Below are 23630 nucleotides of genomic sequence, written 5' to 3' on the forward strand. Positions count from 1 at the left end.
CAATGTCCCGCCCCGTCGGTACCGGGCCATCCCCACGTGGACCCCCCGGGACCCTCCCGAGGGGCGATCGCGGCTCCTCTGCCCCCGAAAAAGCTCCTCTTAGGGAGCCCGGAGATATCTGGGGCTCGAGTCCGGGACCTGCCGGCTCCGAACACTCTCCAAAAAAATCCTCCCAGAGACCCCTGGCTGGAGTTATTTGGGCATTTAGCTACTTGAGCTGGGCTTCTTGCAGGACTTTTAGCAGCCTTGTGTTCCTCACCATGGGGTGAATGAACCTTGTCAGTCTTGCTGGTAACATTTTCTCCCTTTCCTCCAGTGATTTTAACAAACTTTTCAAGGAAGGACAACAAAATATTTTCTTTACGCTCCAGACCCACAGCAGCCATTTTCCTCATCAGTTCTTCCATAAGTTCCCCAGGAGGAAGGAGGGACTGTGTACAAGTTTCTGAGAGTTCTTCCAGAAAGAGCCACAACCTCCTAAGTGGAGGGAACCATGCTGTTGTGAAAGGCACTTGGGGTCAGAGAAGAGTGCCTAAACTCACTGTGCCAAAATAGTCTCGCAATCTGGATAAGAAAATTTTCAGAGAGATGCCTCCACCTCAATTGAGGTGCTAGCAAGACCAAATCCAAGGTGGATTTTATTAAACAGTAAATGTGAGGTAGAGAGAGAGATGGAAAGAAAGAGAAAAGGGGAGAGAGCAAGGGAGTGACAGGGACAGAGACCTGCCCTGGGGCAGGGCAAGTGTGACATTGTCCCCTGTGTGTGTGGCCTTCCCGGGGTGGGGGTTTTACACCTGAGCCAGTTTGGGTAAGGGGGGTGGTGTTAACCCCCTGAGCAGGGATTCCCCCACTGTTTCAGGTTGCAGTGTAAGATGGAACCCAATGCATGTTTTCAATCCCAATCTTCATCGACTGCTATAAACAGGCGGGGCAGGGTTCTTTATCTCTTCCATGACTCAGCCCTGATAACGCCCTCCAGGGGAGATATCTTCTGTGAATGGGCCATTGTGTGTCACTGCAGGACTGATAAAATTCCATCATCCCATTGTGGGATGCTCCGCCCAGGGGGAGGATCCAAGCATTCCTACCTGGATATAAGCTGAGCCTTGCAACACCAGGAGCAGCTTGCCTGCTGGATTCCCAGAGGACAAGAGCTCCAGAACCACCACTGGACCTGCAGAGGAAGACCAGACCCTTCTACAGGATCACTGCTTGGACAGAATCACGTTCATCTCTCCAACAGGACTGCAGCCACCATTTAATGGGACTGCAGCCACCATCCTGATCAGCAACAGGGTGTCAGGTTATATCCTGACTCTGTCAGTTTAAGGCAGTGTTTCTGTATCATTGCCTTGATCTAAATTTTCTTATTAAATTGTAATTCTGATTTAGACTCTCCCCAGGTTTGCCTTCAAACCACTTCAAAAGACAATGTGCGAAACCTTTGTTTGGTCCCCGAAACGGGATTTCCCATTCCCAAATCTCGATTGGATGGATGAGGAGGCTGCGAGAAACAGGAAGGAGCCCTGGGACACCCAGGCAGGTGAGGGGGAAGTCAGTGCTCCTTTCCCCCTCTCTCCTGCTCCATCTCCCAGCCCAGCACAGCCCCCGGCTGCAGGACAACCCTGCTGCCAACCCCGTCCTGCCAGGGATGCACTGGGGGGATCTCCTTCCCCTTCCCTGTGGCATGGAGGCAAATCCCATCCTCTCCTTGTCCTTCCTCCCCCAGAGAAGGAGCTGAGGATGGAGACCAGGGAGGACAAATCCCCACAGCAGAACCTCGTGGAAGAGGCCATTTTGAGTGGCTCCACACTGCTGAATTCAAACAGGGAGGACAAGCCCCAGAGATCCCACTGGAGGAGGGGCTCAGAACCCAGCCCAGGGTGCTCTGTGGAGGAAAGACCCACCCTGAGCCAGGAATGTGGTCAGAGCTTCAGCCAGAGCTCAGAGCTGGTGGCCCATGGGCAGCTTCACAATGGGGAGAAGCCCCACAAGTGCTTGGAGTGTGGGAAGAGCTTCAGCAAGAGGAACCACCTGATCTGCCACCAGATGATCCACACTGGGGAATGGGCCTACGAGTGTGGGGAGTGTGGGAAGGGCTTCAGCTGCAGCTCTGCCCTCATCACCCACCAACGCATCCACACTGGGGAGAGGCCCTACGAGTGTCCTGAGTGTCAGAAGAGGTTTTGGACCAGCTCCACTCTCCTCCAGCACCAGCGAATTCACTCAGAGGAGAGGCCCTTCTGCTGCCCTGACTGTGGGAAGGGCTTCAAGCAGAATTCCCACCTCATCATCCACCAGAGCATCCACACTGGGGAGAGGCCCTACGAGTGTCCCCAGTGTCAGAAGAGGTTTCATAGAAGCTCCCATCTCCTCCAACACCAGTGGATTCACACCCAGGAGAGGCCCTTCCTTTGCCCTGACTGTGGGAAGGGCTTCAAGCACAACTGCAATCTCGTCACCCACTGGCACATCCACACTGGGGAGAGGCCCTACAAGTGTCCCCAGTGTGGGAAGAGGTTCACCAGAAGTTCTCATATGAAAATACACCAAAAGAGGCACCAGTAAGGGAAACCCTGCAAATGCCTCGATTGCAGGAACAGCTTCATGCACCACTCCAGCTTCATCCCCTATGGGAGAACACACATTGGGAAGAGCCCTGGTGATCCATGTTCCCTGTGATCCATGCTAGGAAGACACCTGCACCTTTTCCTGCCCCTGTCAATGACATGATGTGGGATGGAAGAACGTGAGGGTCTGGCCATGGCCCTGTCATTACATTCACTCCCACCTCAGAACATTGCCAGGGGCAGGAAAGGGACTCTCTCTCTCTCTCTTCCTGAGGAGAAGGGTGTCCTTTCCAGACAGGATGAAATACATGGCCAGGCAGACAGTTGTTGATGTTGTAGTTTTCCCTGTAAATAGTTTTTCTTATCCTTTCTGTTGACAATATTGTTTTTATTCCTGTTTGTTCCTTATCTCGTTGCTGTTCCCAATAAATTGTTCTTATCCCAGCCCGGGATCTTTGCCTTTTGTGCTTTCCATGGGAGGCGGGTGGGCAGCGAGGGCAGCGCGGTTTTAGCGGGAGCAGGAAATTGGGGAATCCCATTCCTAAACCCCAGCCCATGGAGACCGAGCATCCCAGCTGGTGCCAACCCTGGTGGCCATGGCAGCAGCCTTGGGAGCGGGTCCCTGGCTGGGGCTGTGGGAACCTCTTCCCTCTGGTGCCCAGGGACAGGAGAGGAGGGAACGGCTGCAGCTGAGTCGGGGCAGGCTCAGGTTGGATGTCAGGAAAAGGTTTTTGCCCAGAGGCTGCTGGGGCCCTGGCCAGGCTCCCCAGGGCAGGGTCCCAGCTCCAGGGCTCTCTGAGCTGCAGCAGCGTTTGGCCAGCGCTGCCAGCCCGAGGCTGGCGTTTTTGGGGTGTCCTGTGCAGGGCCAGCAGTTGGACTGGAGGATCCTGATGGGTCCCTCCCAGCTCAGCCAATTCTGTGCTTCTGGGATCCCATCAGCCTGGGGATGGGCTGCCAATGGTTGCCATGGCAACGGGCTCTGGCTGCAGTCCTGAGCTGGTGTCCATGGCAACCACCCCTGGCATGGGGTCTCCATGGAGCTGTCAAGGGACTGAGCATAGCAACATGGGGCTGGTGATGGTTGCCATGGAAACTGACCATAGCAACAGGGGGCTAGTGATGGTTACCTGCTAAGGATCAGATTTGTCACAGGCCCTCAGAGAGGTTCCATCGGGACTTTCCAAGAGTCTCCAGGCTGTTCCAGTGCTGGAATGTCACAGGCAGGGACAGGGGCTCCATGGAGACCTCCCAGGGCTTTCTGGGATGGTAAAGAGCCCTGTGGTCAGAGGCAGTCACAGCCATTCCATGGTGACATCCCAGGGCACCTTGGGCTGCAAAGGCACCGATCTGTCACAGGCACTCACGGGGGCTCCACGGTGACATCCCAGGAGTCCCCAGGCTGCCAAAGAGCCAGGATGGCCCAGACACTCACAGCGGTTCCTGTCATGGCCACAGTGGGAGCTTCAGGCAAAAGCTTTGTTTCTTTCTTGGAGAAACTCCTGCTGAGGCGTGAGCTGGAGAAATGACACCCAGCAGCCACCATGGATCCTCAAACCTCTGCAGGGCCCTGGACTTCTCAAATTCCTTCTAAGAGAGGAGACTGGCAGCGATTGGATTCAATCCCAGCCCCAGAATTTGTCAAAGGTTTATATGTAAAAGATAGGACAGGTGGAATCCAACTTTAACAAAATTTGTCCCACTGAAGTAACGATAAAATACCAGCTATATTTATATAAATAGGGCTCTGATTGATTCTGATCATGATTAGACAGAAAGATCTTAACCAGAGTGATTTACTCCACAGTGCAGGAACTATAACAATTATTAGAATACTGTGCTCTAGGCAGCACTTTTGAAGTCAACAGGGCCTTGCTGGAGCTGTTGGAGCCCATTGCAGGCAGAGCCTCCTGCTCCAGCAGGAACTCCTTTCCTGTGCCATCAGCAGGGCAGGTCCCACTGCAGGAAAAGCCCCAGGCCAGCCCCAGCACAGGGAAGGGCAGAGTGGCGTGCTGGGAGCTGTGCCAGGGAGAGCCTGAGGCACCAAAGGCACCTTGGCAGCAGCAGCTGCTTGCAGGCCATGGCCAGAAGCCTCCCTTGGCAGCCCGGCCTGGTGGCCACCACTGCAGAGCTGCTGCCTCAGGGCTCCTTTCTGGATGGGCTCTGGAAAGCCACTTGTGCTCCAGGAGCCTGACTGGGAAGCCATTGGCCCCAGCACCTTGGGGACAAGATATCAATGACAAAACTCTTCATGCCAGCAGAGACAAGGCAGGGGCAGAGCAAAGGGCACAGCCAGGCCCAGGGGACAGGGCTGCCATGGTGATGGCTGTGAGGTCACTGCCCCTGCAGCAGCCTGGCTGCCCTCAGCAGACATTCTGGCCAGAAGCGTTGTGAGGGCACCCAGCACAGCAGAGAACCCACACGACAGGAATTCTGCCACTGGGGAGGGCAGGGGGTTTCACTGGGTCAGGTTGCACAAAGCTCCTGATCTTGGATAATTCCTGGGATGGGGAATCCAATTCTCTGGAAAAACAGTTGCAGTTTCATTTCACTTTCATAATTGTAAAATATTTCCTCTTCTAACAAATGTAAATCCACCCTCATTAAGTTTAGAGATATTGACCCTTGTTCTGTCACTGCAAGATTTGGGAGAAAATAACTTTGATCTCTGTTTTTCCATTTTCACAGACCTTGGAGAAGACCCAGAAATCTCCCAAGTTGGGGTTTGGAGGCCTCATCACAAAACCAGCAGGGAGAGTCTGCAGGCTCTGGGCTCAGAGGTGTGGAGACTGAGGACAGAACAGGAATAGCCTGGGAGGGATGGAAGGGTGGTTTCAGAGAGGCTGGAGCTTTTCTTCCTAGTGGGAATGAGTCTGAAGAAGACATAATAGCACCAAGAGCAGCTGGGGGGGCCCAGAGTGGACACCAGGAGAAAGGAATTTCCCTGGCAGGGCAGGGCTGTGGTGCAGCACGTCCCCCACAGGAGCCTGGAGCAGCCCAAGGCTTTGTGTGGCAGGCAGAGGCAGGCAGGAGGCAGAGCTGCCAGCAAAGGAAGGGGCCAGCCAGGTGGGGCAGCTGGGGGATGCCGACAGCCTGCAGGGACAGAGGCGCAGGTTTGCTCAGCACCAGAGAGATACCTTTGCCTTGCTTGTCCCCACCTGTCATCACTGCCACCAATGTTCTCCTCTACCTGGAACCTGGGGACACTTTCTCAGTCCTGTCCCTCAGAAGGATCTATTTAAAGTATGAGAAACTTCATTGTTTCAGCCTCTTTTTGAGTCCCTGAGAAGTTCTTTGAGCACACTCTGAGGGACTGAGTCTGATGCAAAGAGCGCAAAAGCCCCAGAGGGTCATTAAAGTCCCTGTGCTGTGTCTGTGCTGCTGAGCTGGGCCGGGCTCCTGGCCCAGAGGCAGCTCCTGGCAAGGGCAGCAGAGCTGCAGAGAGACAGCTCTGGCCAGGAGCAGCTCCTGTGCACAGCCCAGCAGGGCTGGGGCACTGCCAGGGCCCCTCAGGGACACCAGCAGGGCACAGACAGAGCTCCCAGGGGCTCAGCACTGGCAGGGGCTGTGGCATGGCCCAGAGGGGGCTGTGTCACAGCAGCTCCTGTGTGGCTGTGTCATGGAGGCACAGAGCAGCTGGGATGTCAGCAAGGGGCTGTGTGACAGCACAGAGTGGGCTGTGTGAGGTCACAGATTAGGCTATGACATCACAGAGGTTGTTGTGTGAAGCCACTGAGCAGCTATGGCATCATAGAGGGAACTGTGTGACATCACAGAGTGGGCTGTGACATCATGGCATGGCTGTATGACATCACAGAGCAGGCTGTGAGGTCAAAGTATGTGCTGTGACATTACAGAGTGGCACCATAGTATCACAGAGAGGGCTTTGTTACATCACTGAGGGGGTTGTGACATCACACAGCTGTGATTAGGGTGTGAGGCCACAGAGCAGATCCTGCCATCTTCAAGAAAGGAACTCTGACATCAGAGAGTGAGTTGTGACATCACTGGCTGGCTGTAAAATCATAGAGCAGGTTGTGACATCACAGAACAGACAGTGACATCACATGATGACTTTGTGATATCACAGTGTCTTCTATGACACCACAGAGCAGATGTATCACATCACAGAGTGACATCAAAGGGGACTGTGTAACATGATAGGAGAGTCAGTATGACATCACAGGAGGCTGTGTGAAATTACAGGAAGTCTGTGTGACATCACCAGATGTTGTATGACATCACCGGGGGTGTGACATCATAGGAAGATTGTGTGACGTCACAGGGTTGTTTTAAATCGCACGGGGGGCTGTGTGACATAACGGGGGCTGTGTGACATCACAGATGGCTGTGTGACATCACAGGTGCTGTGTGGCATCACAGGGGCTGTAGGAGGTCACTGGGAAGGTCACTCTGCCCCGGCCCCCCTCACAGTTCCCCCCAGAGCAGTCCAACCCTGCTTGTGCACAGCGGGGTCCCCTGTCCCCCCGGGTCCCCCCGCCCCCGGTGCTGCAGCCTCCCCCAGAGGATGTTCCACGAGATCGACCCCAGAGCCTGACACAGGGACGGGGGCCAGGGCCCTGGGGGTGGCACAGGGGGACAGGGACCCCCGGGAGTGTCCCCGTGTCCCCCCACGGCCAGAGCCTGGGCCAGGGCTCCTTCACCCTGGTACCAACGAGGCCTTGAGAGCGCTGAAAAAATCCCCAGCAAGGGATCAGCAAAAACCAGATTTAATATTAAGCGACAGCAGCACAAAGTTCCTTGGCAAGAGTCACTCTGCTCCTGACTGGACACTTCAGGCACACCAAGGAAATAAAGCAACAACAAAACCAAACAAAATCCAGGCAATCAAACCAGACTTGAACTGAGAACTGTCCCTGTGCGTGTGTGTGACTAGAGGAAAGTGAGGGCAAGGATAAAAGGAATATGGCCTAAAAGCTTAACAGGTCTCACACTTACCAGGACTTAACTTATACTTTAAACTTAAATGATACCTTAAATTTCACAATTTAGCAAATGAATCGCACTTAACAGTACTTAACCTAACTCACAACCTATGACTTAATGGTTTAATGGTGGAATAAAAATGAAACAATATTCAACTTAGATTATAACATATTAAACTTTACTTAGTAAAGAAAAGCTCTTAACACCATTTAACTTATTCCTCGAGATGTAACCTCACTTACAGGCCTGACTGACTTAGCTATGCAAGGCACTCAAACCCCTCAGAGAGCAGCATTTCTGCCACATTTCCCCAGCACAGGCACTCCTGTGTGCACACAGACACAAAGAGTCAGGGCAAGGCACCTGGGAGAAATTCCCCTGAGGGCAGGAAATGCTCCCTGAGGATGCTTTGGCATCTCCCCAGCGGGTGAAGGGTTGAGCCTGGAGGAGTGGGGAGATCAACCCAGGCTCCGTCGTTGTTGGGGATCCCCGAGTGCAGCAAACGGGAGAGTTCCCGGCTGGGAGAGGCCCCACTCAGAGGGAGTCGCTGGCCCTGGACAGCTCCAAGGGCTCCTTTTGGAGCGCTGTTTGCAGGGCCCCAAGAGAGGGGCTTCAGTGCCAGCAATGGCTCATCCTGGCCACACTTGGCACCATCAGCTTTCTTTGGCAGTGTGAGAACAGGGATGTTGTGCCACTGAGGGAACAAAACCAGTTCCCAGGGCTGCTCCTCCAGAAAGCAGGAGCTGGGTGGGCAGCAGCAGTGCCTGGAGCAGACAGTGTTTGTGATGAGCTGCAGAGGAGCTGAGCCCAGGGGCTGTTGGCCAAGGCCAAGGCCCAAGGAGCATTTCTCAGCTGGCAGGGCGGCCTGAGAAGGGGAGGGGGGAATGCAGCAGCACAGGGCCCATGGAACCAAGGGACCATTGTGACACTGTGGGGCCCTGTGACACCAAGGGACCATTGTGACACTGTGGGGCCTTGTGACACCAAGGGACCATGGTGACACTGTGAGGCCTCAAGGAATCATGGAGAGCACTGTGACATTGCTGGGCCTCATGGAACCAAGGGGACTGTACTGATGCTGTGAGGCTCCATGGAATGCAGGGATCACTGTGACACTGAGAGGCCCCATCAAACCAAGAGTCCATTGTGACACCGTGGGGCCTCATGGAACTGTAATGCCATTGTGACACTTTGGGGTGTCATGAGACTAAGGGGCCGTTATGACGCTGTGAAACCCCATGGAGCCAAAGGTCCATTGTGACATTGCAAGACCTCATAGAACCTAATGGAGAGACCATTTGGACACTTCACAGCCTCATGGAACCAAGGTCCATTGTGACACTGAGGGGATTCATAGAATCATGGAGGCTCATAGAATCATTGGGACACTGTGGGGCCCTATGGAATAAGCAAAGCATTGTGACACTGTCAGGCCTCATGGAACCAGTGAGACCATTGTAACCCTGGGGGTCCCCACAGATCCAAGAGGACCATTGTGATACTGTGGGGCCTTGTGAAACCAAGAGGCCTTTGTGAGACTGCAGGGCTGCATGGAACCAAAGCTCCAGGGTGACACAGAGGGGCCTCCAGTCATCAATGGTCCATTGTGACACTGTGGAACCAAAGGAGACCATTGCGAGACTGCAAACCCCCAGGGTCCAAAGGTCCATTGTGACATTGCAGGGCTCATGGAACACAGGAGTCATGTGACATTCTGTGGCCTGGGGAGCCATGGAGACCATTGTGACACTGCAAGGCCTTGTGGAATCATTGGGACCATTGCTCCCAGACAAAATCTGCAGTTCTTCAGAAGTCTGCCTGGCCATGGCCTACTTAGGCTCTCACCTGCCTTTCAAACACTGGGGCTCTGTGCATTCCTTCCAATGGGAAAGAACTGTCCTTCTTGTCCCGGTGCCCATGGCCAGAATTGAATTCCACCTCCAACATTGCGTTACTGTGAGACACTGGAGGAGATTGTTGGCTGGAAACATTTCATGTGGGAGAGAGGAAGGGGCAGGTCCAGCCTTGCCCTGCCCTGGAACCCCAGCCCTGCCCTGCCCTGGAACCCCAATCCCCCCAGAGCCTCTATCCCAGCCCAGCAGTGGCTGCCAGTCCCTGGCACAGCACAGGCAATGCTCCACAGCCACCTCTGCAGCCCCCAGCCCAGCTCCTGAGGGACCAAATGAGCCCAAGCCCCACCTGGGGGAAGGGCCCAGGGAGACCAAGGGGTATTGAAGGCTGACCACAAGGCAAGCACACAGCTTGACCCTATCTCCTCTTGGAATTGCCATCCGAACACCACTGGACTCCAGGAGTTGGTAGCTGTGTCTGTACTTCTCTATTTTGTCTTTTTCTCTTTTTGTGTCTTTATCCTCTAATTCCCTCTACTTGCAAATTTTGATTAAATTTAAATAGAAAAGTCTTAGATTGGTGAAGCTGAATAGGCCAAGTCAATGCTTTGAAAAGTGGTTTTTGTTGAATGAATGTCATATTAAACATTTTGCCAAAGTTTCTCTAATTTTTTAAATCTCCCAGTAAAGGCTGTTTGACTGTTTTGGGCACCTGAGAATCTCTTGTTGGTATTTCTCCAGCACATAAAAGAGGATACAATTGTAATTCCTTTTAAATGTCTCCTTGAGAGAGTTCTTTGGGGGATGGGAGTCAGGGCTTGTGTGTCTTGCTTGGCCCAGCCCAGGCAGGGCTTTCCCAGCCACATTCCACACTCCATTGCCCAGCTGGAGTCACTGGTGCCTCTGAGTTGTGCTGCCCCAGCCCCAGGGACGCTCTCCTTGTCTGCCCATTCCCCCACGGTCTCTGGGCAGGGATGGCCTCAGTGGGGTCTGCTGACATCCTCAGCAACTTGGAGGCTGCTGCTGAATTTCCCTGCTCCAGAGGCTTGTTCAGCCTTCAGCTCTTCAGTGCAGGAATTCAGTGTCCCAGGGCTCATGAACATTCAGAACACCTGAAGAAGCCAAGCCTCTGGGAGTAATTTGATTTTAATTTTCAAATCATTTGTGGTTAATTAGATTTCAGTAGTGTATTCAAACTGGATAGATTCTTTTTAAAAAAACAGTGAGAAAATATTTTTTAGGTCCTGTTTAGGTTTTTTTCCCTGTCCATAAATTATGTGCAATCTCCAATTGACACTGAATCCAAGTACCTCCTCATGCAGTTTGAATGGATATGAAAATCAAGACCCTTCATGGCTGACAATCAATCAGACACTCTCCCTACCCCCACCCCACCATTTCCCCCATCCAAGCCCTGGCACTCAGAGCAGCCTTGTGCAAATCTCAGCTCCCTCTAGCCCAGGCTGCACCTGCAGCTTTCAGCTCCTTGGCTCCAACTCCCACCTGCTTTCCTTGGAGAAGGAGCTGCCCGAGACACAGAGGGATGTTCATTTCTTGTCAGCCAGCAAAGCCAAGGGAAGGCACAGCTCCATCAAATGCCAAAGTCATTTCTCTGCTGGATATTAAATCCACTTTGCACAGCAGCCAGTGTCAGAGCAATGGAAAACACCTTCTGTGCCCAGCACAGATCCCAAGGTCCCCCCAAACCCTCCCTGCCTCGATTCTGCCCAGATTTGCTCTTCGCACACACGAGTCACAGGCTGAAGCCAGGAGCTCCCTCCATGCCCAGAGGGAGGAAAAGAGAGAAAGGGGGTGAAGAGCTCTCCTGTGCAGAGCCAAGGTCCAAGTGCAGCCCCTGCAGTGGGAACCACAACTCATCAGGTTTGTGTCCTTTGGGCTCAGGGCCTGGTGACACTCAGAGGCACAGAAAGGTTTCTTGCCAACAAACACAAGTTGAACATTTGAACAGTTTAATAACCATCACAGCTCTTCCCTCAGCTCTCTGGGATGTCCCAGCAGCTTCTGACATGTCCACCATCCCCAAGGGATTTCTTACAGAATAGTTTTAGACAGAGACATAAGCAAACGTAATTCTGTGATAGATATAAACACAATTAGGATGTTTATATGTAATTTGGAGTTGTATATGTAATATGTGAAGTTCAAATATATACCACTAATGTGGTATATATTTGAACTTCAGAAAGTTTGGCAACTAGCTGAAGCTCAAAGCATGAAACCAGTCATTTGAGAGGCACTTGAATGACCAGAGAGCATCTGGATGAGAAAATCTGGGAATGATGGAAAGGACATAGATCCCGTTGCTCTCAATAAAGAAATGTTCTTACACATGGACATTTAAACAGGAGAGCAAGAAACACCTGAAGGAAGTGGGGTCATTAAATATTAGAGTGAATGTCAGTGGCAAAGATAGAGGGGAAGATGAGTATTTCTTCTCCTGCCATCAGTAGAAGAATCCAGTAGATCCAGGAAATTCCTGTTCCTGCTGGGAAAAGTTTGCCATTTCTTAAAAGTACTCAAGTGATCCAGATAATAAAAATTTGCTTCTATATTATAGAACTAACAAGTATTAAAACCTGTGCCCCTTTCCAGGAAGACATTAGCTGTGTGCCCATGAACGGGCAGTGCCACTTGTGCCCTGAGGTGCCCAGCTGGGATTGGATCTCTCCCAGAGCACCTAAGGGAGAGCAAAGCACCTTGCAAACTGCAGGTCCCTGACAGCCCCAGAGGGCTCCTGTCCCATCAACATCTGCTCTGCTCCAGTCTGAAACAGGGCCCAGCATGCTGCTGGGATCATCAGAGAGCTGAGGTGTGTGCTGGAATTCAATGGCCTCCCCATCCCGCAGCAGCCCTGCATTTCCCTGCTGCAGCCTTGGTCTCCAGCCCAGCCATGGAGGCTCTTTGGGCTCTGGAGTGTTGCTGCAGCCCCCAAGGGCAGCTGAGCTGTGCCTTTGGCACAGTCAGGCCTGGCCAGTGCAGGCCATGCTCAGCAATTGCTTGTGTGTGCCTGGCCTTGCTGTCAGCCCCAGCAGCGGCTGCGTGGCCCCTTTGTGGCCCTGTGCCATGGTGGCCCAGCCCCTGTGCAGGCCCAGCCCAGGCCAGGAGCATTGCGGCTGGGAACGGCCCCTGTGCCGTGGTGCCCACAGCAGCCTTGGGGCTCTGTGCCCCATGGCGTCCCTGCTGGGCAGCCTCTGCCAGCTCCTGCAGAGCCCGTGGCACCTTTGGGGCTGCACAGACAGCCCTGCCCCGGGCTCTGCTGGCCTCTGGGCCAGCAGAGAGGCAGCCAGGGCTGGCCATGGCCGGGAACAGGCCCTGAGCCCCGCAGGAGGATGGAGCTGGGCCACAGCCAAACTCAGCCCAGGCCAAAGCTGGGCTCAGCAGCCAGGGCTGCCAACACATGGGCACAGAGGCTGGCACTGACAAATGTCCTGGGCCCCCTCCCTGCTCTGTCCCTGCCACCAAGGGCACAGAGCAGCCTCCTCTCTGGGCCACTTGCCTGTTTGCAATGCCTTGCACAGGCGCTGGCCCTGCCCCACAAGGCCTGGCCTGAGTCCTGCCCCTGCACGCTCAGCCAGGCTGAGATGGACACTGATGGTTTCTGGGCCAGGCTCTCGGAGCCCAGCCCAGCTCCCTGCAAGCTCTGCCAGCTGCCCTGAGCTCTGGGCAGCACCAAGGGCCTCTCTGAGCCCAGCCCAGCCCAGCCGGCTCTGGCCCCACAGCTCTGCTGAGGCCAGGCTGCTCTGGCCACTGGCCCCACGGCCTCAGCCCCTGCCAAGGGCACAGCAGCAGCTGCAGCTGCCACAGGACTCAGCTCCAGCCATGGGGGAAGGTGCTTGGCCAAGGCCAAAGGAGGCTCCCTGGCTGCCCTGCTCCCCTCGGCCTGAGGTGCTGAGAGCTGTGCAGCCCCTGCTGCCATCCCATCTGCCCAGGGCAGCACAAGAGCCCCGGCCTTGGGGCCCTCAAGAGCTGCTCCTGCTCCAGGCCCAGGGCCCATGCCAAAGCTGGGACAGCAGCCATAACGCTGTGCCCATTTCTGTTCACTGCTGCTCTGATGGGGATGGATCCTCAGCCACTTGCAGGCTGCTGATGGATTTTAGTGCTCCGGAGACTTCGTCTTTCTTGAGCTCTTCAGTTCAGGAATTCAGTGAGAAGAGTTCATAAACATTTGTTCAGAATACCTGAACAAGAAAAGGCCCTGGGGAATATTTCAAATTTTCAGTTCTTAATGTGGATAATTAGACAGATGACAGAAGTGTACTCAAAGTGAATATACAATAGTATAAAACAATGCAAAGAGTATAGTTTTGTTCTGTTAAGTTTTATTTTCCTGTTTAAAGATTGATCTCAGCAATGTCCAATTGATATTGATCCCCAGCAGCTTTTAAAGCAGTTTGAACAGATATGATAATCAAGACCCTTCATGGCTGACAATCAATCAGAATTTTCCCCACCCCCTCCCCAGCATTTCCCTCATCCAACCCCTGGCACTCCTATGGATCAGGAATGGTGTGGCCAGCAGGAGCAGGGCAGTGATTCTTCCCCTATGCTGGGAACTAATTGGGCAGCACCTCGAGTGCTGTGTCCAGTTCTGGGCCCCTAATTTAGGAAGGACATGGAGGAGCTGGAGCGTGTCCAGAGATGGGCAACAAGGCTGATCAGAGGACTGGAAGAAAGTCTTGTGAGGAGCAGTGTCTGAGGGAGCTGGGGTTGTTTATCCTGGAGAAGAGAAGGCACAGGGGAGACCTCATCACTCTCTACAACTCCCTGACAGGAGGGTGCAGCCAGGTGGGGGTCGGGCTCTTCTCCCAGGGAACAATGACAGGAAAAGAGGACACAGCCTTTTACTGCACCAGGTAAAGTTTAGGCTGGACATTAGGAAATATTCTCCACACAAAGGGTGATTGGGCATTGGAATGGGCTGCCCAGGGAGGTGGGTGAGTCACCAGATCTGGTGGTGTTTAAGGAAAGACTGGATGTAGCACTGAGCGCCATGGTCTGGGTGACAAGGTGGTGTTGGGTGCCGGGTTGGACTTGATGCTCTCCAAGGTCATTTGCAGCCTGGCTGATTCTGTGATGATTGTGACACTGCAGGGCCCTGGGGAAGCAAGGGGCCATTGTGACACTGCGGGGCCTGGTGGCACCAAGAGGACCATGGTGACACTGTGTACGACATGGCAGCACAGAGCCAAGGGGCCATTGTGACACTGTGGGGCTGAATGGAAGCCAGGAGTCCATGGTGACAGTCTGGGTCCTGGTGGCACCACAGAGGCCACTGTGACCCTGCAGGGCCTTGTGGAACCATGCAGAGCATTGTGACACTGCAGGACCTGGTGTCACGATGGCCATTGTGACACTGCAGGGCCCCATGGAACCAAGGGGCCAGGGCTGCTCCTCAGGGACTCCTAGAATGAAGGAAACATGTTTGACACCGTGGTGGCCCTTGGGAGCAAGAGGCCATTGTGACAGAGTGGAACCAAGGAGAGCATTGCTGCACTGCCAGACCTCATGGAAGCAAGGATCCATTGTGACACTGCAGGGCCTTGGGGGACCAAGTGCCATTGTGACACTGAAGGGCCCAAGGATCCAAGGGACTTGGTGACACCAAGGGATCCCATGGAACCAAGGGGACATTGTGACACTGGGAGGCCTCATGGAGTCATGGAGACCATTGGGACACCCTGGGGTCTCATGGAACCCTGGTGACACCAAGTTGTCTGGGAGTGTTGATCTGCTGGAGGGTAGGAGGGCTCTGCACAGGGCCCTGGACAGGCTGGATCCAGGGCCCAAATCCAACAAGGTGAGGTTTAACAAGTCCCAGTGCCAGGTCCTGCACTTTGGCCACAACAACCCCTGCAGCACTACAGGCTGGGGACAGAGTGGCTGGAGAGCAACCAGGCAGAGAGGGACCTGCAGGGACTGATGGACAGCAGGCTGGACATGAGCCAGCAGTGTGCCCAGGTGGCCAAGAAGGCTGGGGGACATTTTTATGGTGCCAAGTCAGGAACTGCAATGGGGAGTGGGGCCAGAGAGGAAAGGGCAACCAGGGATGGGCTGTTTGCAGGGGAGGGAACAGGAGTAGGCAATAGGTAGAAATTTGTACCAGAAGAGTAAAAAAAGCAAAGGTGAAGCAGAGGAAATGCTCCGAGCAGTTTGGGGGTGGCTGCCAGGCAGCCCTGGCTCTGAGCAACAGCGTCTGCAGTGGCACAGGAAACTCCCAGCTGATGGGAACAAATTTCTGGCTGACTGCATAGGCCAGGACAAAGCTGAGTGGTTTCCCTGGTGTCCCCAGCCCTTGCTGGCCCCAGGCATTTGTGCTCCCTCAGGTTCCTTTCCCCATGCCCACATCCTGGGGCTGCTCACGGGGTTTTCTGTGCTGAGCATTGGCCTGGCCGTGTTCTTGAGAGAGCCTGGGCACGGAGCCTGGAGCCCCCAGGGCCTGGCCTGAGGTGCCAGCGCTGCCCCAGCAGTGCCCATGGCCTGTCCCTGCTGCAGCCCCGGCACTGCCACCCCCAGGGCTGTGCCCGGCCCCGAGAGCACTCAGGCCCTGCAGCAACACCAGGGCCACCAGGGCAGCGGGGCAGGGCCACGGCAGCAGCACTGGCAACACCAAGTGCTGCTGCTGCTGCTGCTGGGCACAGCTGCTGGGCCAGCACTGATCTGCCCCAGCTCTGCACACAGACATTGCTGCTGCAGCTCTACAGAAGGCAACAAAAGGGCATCTCTGCAGAAAACTCTGCTGGGAGATCCTTTAGCTCATTTAAATTCACCAAGAGTGCCGCCCCTCATTGATATACTCTCTGGCTACAGGGAAGGTGGAGAGAAACAAAATGGGAAATGGCACCAAGATTGACATTTCTCTGTGGACAATATGAAAATACTAAAACAAAGGAAAAGAACCTCCATAATTAAATGAACAAGAAGGATCAAAGGTAACTTTTATTACAAGTGATTTGCAGAAATTGTCCAGCAGTTTAATGTTTCTGAAAGCATCCAGTCATCAGTCTCCCCACTGCAGCCTTGAGCTCCTGGTTCCTCAGGCTGTAGATGAGGGGGTTCAGGGCTGGAGGCACCACCGAGTACAGAACTGACAGAGCCAGATCCAGGGATGGGGAGGAGATGGAGGGGGGCTTCAGGTTGGAAAATATACCAGTGCTGAAGAACAGAGAGAGCACGGCCAGGTGAGGGAGGCAGGTGGAAAAGGCTTTGTGCCGTCCCTGATCAGAGGGGATCCTCAGCACAGCCCTGAAGATCTGCACATAGGAGAAAACAATGAACACAAAACAGCCAAATGAGAAACACACACTAACAGCAAGAAGCACAAGTTCCCTGACATAGGATTTGGCACAGGAGAGCTTGAGGATGTGGGGCACTTCACAGAAGAACTGGCCCAGGGCATTGCCCTTGCAAAGGGGCAGGGAAAATGTATTGGCTGTGTGCATGAGAGCATTGAGAAAGGCACTGGCCCAGGCAGCTGCTGCCATGTGGGCACAAGCTCTGCTGCCCACGAGGGTCCCGTAGTGCAGGGGTTTGCAGATGGACACGTAGCGGTCGTAGCACATAGTAGTGAGGAGAAAATACTCTGCTCCCATAAAGAAGATCAGAAAAAAAACCTGAGTAGCACATCCAGTGTAGGAGATGTTGCTGGTGTCCCAGAGGGAATTGTGCATGGCTTTGGGGACAGTGGTGCAGATGGAGCCCAGGTCGCTGAGGGCCAGGTTGAGCAGGAAGAAGAACATGGGCGTGTGCAGGTGGTGGCCGCAGGCTACGGCGCTGATGATGAGGCCGTTGCCCAGGAGGGCAGCCAGGGAGATGCCCAGCAAGAGGCAGAAGTGCAGGAGCTGCAGCTGCTGCGTGTCTGCCAATGCCAGCAGGAGGAAGTGCCTGATGGAGCTGCTGTTGGACATTTGCTGGGGCTGCACATGGGCACCTGTTCATGGAGAAAGGACAGTCACAAGTCAGCAGAGGCTGCTTTGAGCCAAACCTGGGCCATTCCCTGTAGACAATCCCTACAGCTGGGACACACTCACCCTTCTACCTGCAGTGGGAAAACCTTTGGCTGCAATCAGAGCACAACCACACTCCTGGGTCACCCTGGGATAAACCAGGCCCTGCCCAGAGCAGAGGGATCCCTGAATGTCTCACCCTCTCTCGAGGTCTCTGGGCAAGGTCTCAGCACCCCCTTGTGCAAAGGACACTCACGGCTCCCTGGGCAAACCCAGCAGCATTTCCTCAGCTGTGGCAGCTCTGCCCTTGCCCGTGGGACATTCAGGGAACTCCCAGAGGCTCTGGCACAGATTTGCACCCAGGAGGGCAGCTCAGAGCCTGGCAGGGCACAGCAAGGAGATCCCTGGCTGTGCCCATGATGGGATCTCAGGGAGGGGGCTCAGCTCATTCCCCTTTCCCATGGACTGCTTTGCCCACAGCCCCACAGGTGCCAGGGAAGCTTGGACACCCCATTGCCATGGACAGCCCTGCCTGGCAGGAATGCCAAGGGCAGTGCCTGACTCAGCTGCTGCAGATGCCAGAGCCTCCCTGAGAGCAGCAGATAACAGTGCCAATGTCAGGGCAGTGCAGAAGCAAGAGCAGATGTTGTGGTGCTGTGCCTGAGAGGGCAGGGCAGAGACAGCCGGGCACTCAGGACAGTGTTCCCGTGCCCAGCTGTGCCCGGCACCTCCCACACACCAACAGTGCCCTCCTGCCCCAGCCCTGCTCTCTCCAGCCCCCTCTCCTTCCCTGAGCATCTCCCTGGGCCTGGACATTCCCTCCTGAGAGGAGCCTTGTCCCTGCCAGCGCTCACAGAGCCCATCCCAGCCTGTGTGCCCTGGCTGGGGCCCTACAGAAACCTGCCTGTGTGCAGAGCCCTGGCTGGGGCAGGCTCTGTGTGCAGCTGGGCAAGGGCAGCTCCGGAGAGCCCTGCTGGGCCCTGCAAAGGTGATGCTGCTGCTGTGCAGGGCTGAGGAGTGGCTGAGGGCCCTTTGGGAGGCTCCCAGCAGAGACACTGACCACCCAAAGTTACAGTTCTGGACTCTCTGTAAATGCTCCAACATTCCTTTGGTGATCCTGTGTGTGCCTTTCAACTCAGAATATTCTGTATCTGATTACAATTGCTGTTCTGCTTCTCTCATCCCCTTGTTGTCTCTAATCAAAAGAGAAAAAGAAAACCCCCTTGCAACAGTAGAATAGTAGAGTAAAACAGTAAAACAGTAGAGTAAAACCCCCTTGCAACAGTGTTAGAACAGTAAAGTTAAAACCAGACATAAATTGGAAGCTTCCAGGAGTCCCAATGGGGATGGGGCACACCTGGGGCCTGATTTCAACAATTTATTAAGGTTGATTAATTAGGATATTGAAAAGGAACATCCAGTAGCAGATTCAGTTGCCCCAGTTACACACTCCTGGCTCAATGCATTGCAATAGGTCCAAGGGCTTCTTTACCTTCACTTTTTGTTATTTATCTAGTCAATAAAAAAATGTTTTTGTAGGTTCTCTTCCTGATAATATGACTATTTGATAATAAGACGGATAATAAGAAAGTATTTCAGGAATGTAGACTGTCAGCTTATTGTTCTAAAATCTAAAAGAAAGTTAGGAAACGTACTTGAGTTAATTAATGATTATAAGGTATAGAGAGAGGTAATTAAGAGATTAATAGAATAAAGTAAGGAATTTAGTTTTAAAACTATATAATAATAACTTACAGAGCCATGAATATATAAAAATGTAAAAAAAGCAAAAATCTTTTTGTCATCATGCCAACTCTCCCATCCTTCTCCAAGCAGGAAATTGAAAACACTCTCAGGAAAGCTCCTGATCTTTACAGCAATCCCAGGCTTACCTTCTTTGGGAGGTGCCCTGCGGAGCAGTGCCCAGGCTGGTCTGGAGCTGGGAGCAGCCCTGCCCCACCCAGCCCCTCTCAGCAGCAGCCCCTGCCCTGCGCAGGGCGGCTCCTTCCCCCCAGAGCTTCTGCCCAGCGCTGGGAGCAGCTGCCAGGGCTGGCTGAGAGCTGTCCCTGGCAGGCAGCAGAGTCCCTGCCCCAGCACAGCGCCCTGGGCTGCAGGACCCTGCTCTGCAGGACAGCCCTGGGCACCCCTGGCTGCTCTGCACAAGAGACAAGCAGAGAATGTACTCACAGGCTCTGCAGGCATTGGCATGTTCCAGCTGCAGGAGATGGCTCCAGGAGCTGCAGCTGCACTGTCCTGCAGCCTGAGGTTCCGTGCCAAGGCCTGGCAGTGATTGTGCCCCAGGCACTTCTCAGCCCCTTCCCAGCCCTGACTGATTGAAGCTCTCTGTGCCTCTGTGCTGTGCCCGGGCTGGCTGCAGGCAGTGCCCCAGCCCTGCTGGGCTGGCACAAGAGCTGCTCATCAAGAGAAATGTGCTTTTGAAGCTCTTCTGGGTGACCAGGAGCTGCCTCTGTGCCAGGAGCCCAGCCCAGCTCAGACACAGACACAGCACAAGGACTTGAATGAGCCTCTGGGGCTTTGTGCTCAGGCCCTGAACATCAGTCCCTGAGAGGGAGATGAAGAAACCTCTCCAGAACTCCAAGGCAGAATCCAACTCCAAACTTTCTTGGACTTTTAATGGCTCCCACTGAGGGACACAACTGAGCAAGTGTCCCCAGGCCCCAGGCAGAGCAGAGAACTGCAGGCAGTGATGACAGGTGGGGACAAAGAGAAGCCAAGTCTTGGTGCCCTGGGGCACAGCAGGGTCTGTGCCAGCAAGGGCTGTGAGGAGACACCTTGTCCTGAGGCCCTGGGGCCTCCTGGCCCAGCCCCAGCCAGGCTGGGCACTGTCAGCCCCTTGTGCTGCCCTCAGCATCCCCCCCTAGCCCACATCCCAGTGGCCTCAAGGATCTGCTGCAAGGAGTCCCTGGGGAGCCTTGCTCAGCAATGGCCCTGGCGGCTCCTTCATGCTCCCTGCAGGGACTGCAGCTTTTTCAAAGGACTTGGGGTTTGGCTTTTGCCTTGGAGTCTCTGAGAGGTTTGTGCAATCTTGGCCTCCAATTATCTGCTGTAATTAGTCCCTGGAGAGGCTTTGTCAGTAACAACACTCAGTGGGCTCATTAATACTTCAGGGTACTTCAGTTATTTTAAGGTACTTGGTGTTTCCGTTTTGATACAGACTCTGTGAGAGGTTTGTGCAATCATGGCCCCAATTATCTGCTTTAATGAGTCCCTTGAGATCTTTGTACTGACACTCAGTGGGGCTCATTAATACTTTGAGATACTCAAGATTTTAAAGGTACTTTGGATTTTTCTTTCCTCAATGAGACTTCTCAGCAGTTTTTTGTCCCATCCCGGCCTCCAATTCTTTCCTCCAAGGAATCCATGAGGAGCCTGTGTAGAGATGGACCTCAGTGGGAGCCATGAATGCCTGGAGACACTTTGGGTGTTTCCTCTGACTTTGACTCCTGGCAAGGTTTGTGCAATCCCCTCTCAGGCCCTGAGGTTCCAGACTCAGCTCCAAATGCACAGTGAGGCTCATGAGGATCAAGCAAGTCCTGACAAACCATGGCTCTGCCTTGATTTCCCTCTGCTCTCGTGTAGTTCATCAGGATGATTTCCTTTTACAGTTATGGAGAAATATTTCAAAGAGCTTCTAAGAACTATGTATTCCTATTTTAAAGGGTGTTTTTATTGCTGTTCCTATCACACAGGATGTGATTGCAGCATTCTGTGATTGATATTGATCCAGGGACTCTCCTAAGGAGGTCTGGCTAGGTCAGAGAAGCTGTGCCTTGAGGTCTGACCCAGTGTGGACAACCTTGCTCCACATTCCCCAACCCCATCCTGTCTCTCCTCACTCACCTGGGAGCTGCTTTGCTCAGAGAACTGGCTGCACAAAGCCAAAGAGCGGCTTTGCTTCTTTTAGTTTTTCAAGCAATCGAAAACTCTTTGAGTTTCCCCATTGCAAACAGACATCCTCCTCAAGTGTGTGCCAAGCCCAAGGTGCCACCGAGACCACTCCAGACCTGCCTGTGCCAGCTGTGAGGGTGGATCATCATCCCAACCTGCACTGAGCCATTGCAAGGGACTGTTGCCATGGACACTGCAGGGACCCCACTGCTGTCTTTGGGTGCCATGGCAACCCCCATCAGTTCAGGTTTCCTTGGAAACCAGCCCAAGGAGCCATTTCTGCAGCCAGGTTCCATGGCCCCTTGCCTGCAGAGCTGCTGCTGCCCTGGGCTGCCATGGCAACCCTGAGGACAAAGTGGTGCCAGGGCTGTTCCAGGTACAATTGCAGTGACACTCGTTGGTGCCACCAGGTGCCATGGCAATGGCCACGGGGACCCGTTCCTTAGATTGGTGCCAAGGCAACCAATGCCCGGAGCCAGACCTTGATCAGGGCTGGTGTCAGTGCCCAGGGCCAGAGGGGATCCCTTGCTGGGGCTGTGCCATGGCCACCTGCCCTGTGCTGCGCTGGCCGCTCGGGCACCAGGAACCAGCAGCCAAGGGCACTGCCAGGGCCAAAGGCCAGGTCAGCCAGACAGAAAGGGGCAGCGCTAGGCACTGTTTCCATGGCAACTGGCACTGGGGGGACACCTGGGTCACCTGTCCTGGCAGTTGCCATGGAAAGCCCTGGCAGGCACTGAGGGCACAGCCCCTGGCACTGAGACACTGCTGGGCCGGGTGCTGAGCACAGCGCTGAGCACGCAGAGATGGTTTTGTTCTTGCTGAGCTGCAGCACAGCCAAGGCCTGTCCTGCCCCTCGTCCAGCCACGCTGGGGAGGGGCTGGGGCTGCGGGGGAGCTTGGCAGGGGACACAGCCAGGACAGGTGACCCCAACTGACCCCGGGCACAGCCCAGACCAGAGCACATCATGCTCAGGGTATGAAGGGGGGGAACAAGGAGGAAGGGGGGAATTTTGGAGGGAGGCTTTTTGCCTTGCCAGGTAACACTTAGGCAAGAGGGGGCCCTGTTTCTCCAGTGGGCAGGGTCACTACCAAAGACACAGACACCAACTGAAGGAATTGTGGCATTTATATCACGCAGAGCTGCAAAGAATTACAAAAGGATAAGCTCAGCAAAGCACATCATCATTAGCAAAGAATTACAAAAGAAGCTCAGCAATCCTTCAGAACTCATCATGACATTTTGATGACTAACCCCTTGGTCAAACACTAGAGGTGTTTGTGGCAGACAAAGATTCTGGCTGACTATCAAGGTACAACTTACAGACACCAGTAGTACTTTAGTGACACCGTTCTTCATCCATTTTTCTCAATCTCATTGGAGTTAGGAACAAGAATTTTGTTGTCCATGGAGCTGGCACCTTTTTAATTCCAGAATAATGCCCCCAGGCCCTTTGCTGTTCAGCTTTACCATGCTGTCTGTGGCTAACAAGGCCTGGGGGGGCCCTTTCCCCTCGGGCTGGAAGGGGCCGGGTCCCAGTCCCTGAGGGGCACCCGGGCTCCTGGATGCAATTCCTGTGCAAGTCCCTCAGTGTCACAGCAGCCTTCCCATGGAGCCCCGTGGATCAGAGCATTTGCCAAAGGGGCCCTTGGGGCAAACAGGGAGATTTGGTCTGGCAGCATGTGTAAAACAATATCCTGTCAGATCTACTTGTTCTCACACACAATCCTTGGCTGCAGGGACACATCCCCATTGTTCCTGCCCAGGTTTCAGGACTCAGAGTTGTCTTTCCCAGGAGCTGCTCCTTCAGCTGCCTCGGGAGGGCCATTTGGCCTCCGGACCCACACTCGGGCTCCATTATTAGGACGGCTGCATCCAAACCCTTTATCTCCACAAACGGTGGTGATTGGAGCTGGAGCTCCTTTTTTTCACAATCGTTCCTAAAATTGCAATATCAATAATTGTGCTACCCTGTCATGGGGTTGAATAATCCAATCTTGTTCACTATTGTTTAACAGAATTACTGTAATTTCTCCTGGATATGCTGCATCAATTCCTCCTGCCATGACATGAACACTTTGCAAGGCCAAGCTCGAGTGAGCAGTTATCAAACCAAAGTGTCCTGGAGGAATCTGAATTCCTGTTTCAGTATTGATAGCTCTCATTTGCTTTGAATTTCTCCTCATTAATTCCAATGCATGAAGGCCCAGCCCTGCAGCCTCTGGGCTGGCCCTGCCAGGGGCCATCACAGCCAGAACAATTTCCCAGGCAGTCCAAGTCTCACTGCCCATGGTTGGATTTGCAAACTGGGGGCAGCCGTGCACATCCAGGGGGTTTCCATTTCCCCCGTGGGCCATTGTTAAGGGCATGGAGCACATCTGGGAGATGGGTTCTCC

The 23630-nt window shown here is 54.0% G+C and overlaps 2 protein-coding genes and 1 pseudogene across 2 annotated transcripts in view; 1 reads left to right on the plus strand and 2 right to left on the minus strand.

Moving 5' to 3' along the window:
- LOC139605305 (zinc finger protein 420-like) overlaps positions 1-2568 on the plus strand; it is a 52596-nt pseudogene extending 50028 nt beyond the window's left edge.
- Positions 1-23630, minus strand: part of LOC139605317 (uncharacterized) — an 850331-nt gene that overhangs the window by 302293 nt on the left and 524408 nt on the right.
- On the minus strand, positions 16357-17289 carry LOC139605307 (olfactory receptor 14A16-like). Its single transcript, XM_071456669.1, has one exon. It carries the CDS (start codon positions 17287-17289, stop codon positions 16357-16359), a length of 933 nt encoding a protein of 310 aa, XP_071312770.1.

This window comes from Agelaius tricolor, unplaced genomic scaffold (assembly GCF_023055355.1).
Source record: "Agelaius tricolor isolate 1412-34295 unplaced genomic scaffold, bAgeTri1.0.p SCAF_64, whole genome shotgun sequence".
In the NCBI taxonomy this organism is placed as follows: Eukaryota; Metazoa; Chordata; class Aves; order Passeriformes; family Icteridae; genus Agelaius; species Agelaius tricolor.

Bases quoted from the DNA above. Each gene is read 5' to 3' on its own strand.
- LOC139605307 (XM_071456669.1), bottom strand. From the start codon at position 17,289: ATGTCCAACAGCAGCTCCATCAGGCACTTCCTCCTGCTGGCATTGGCA.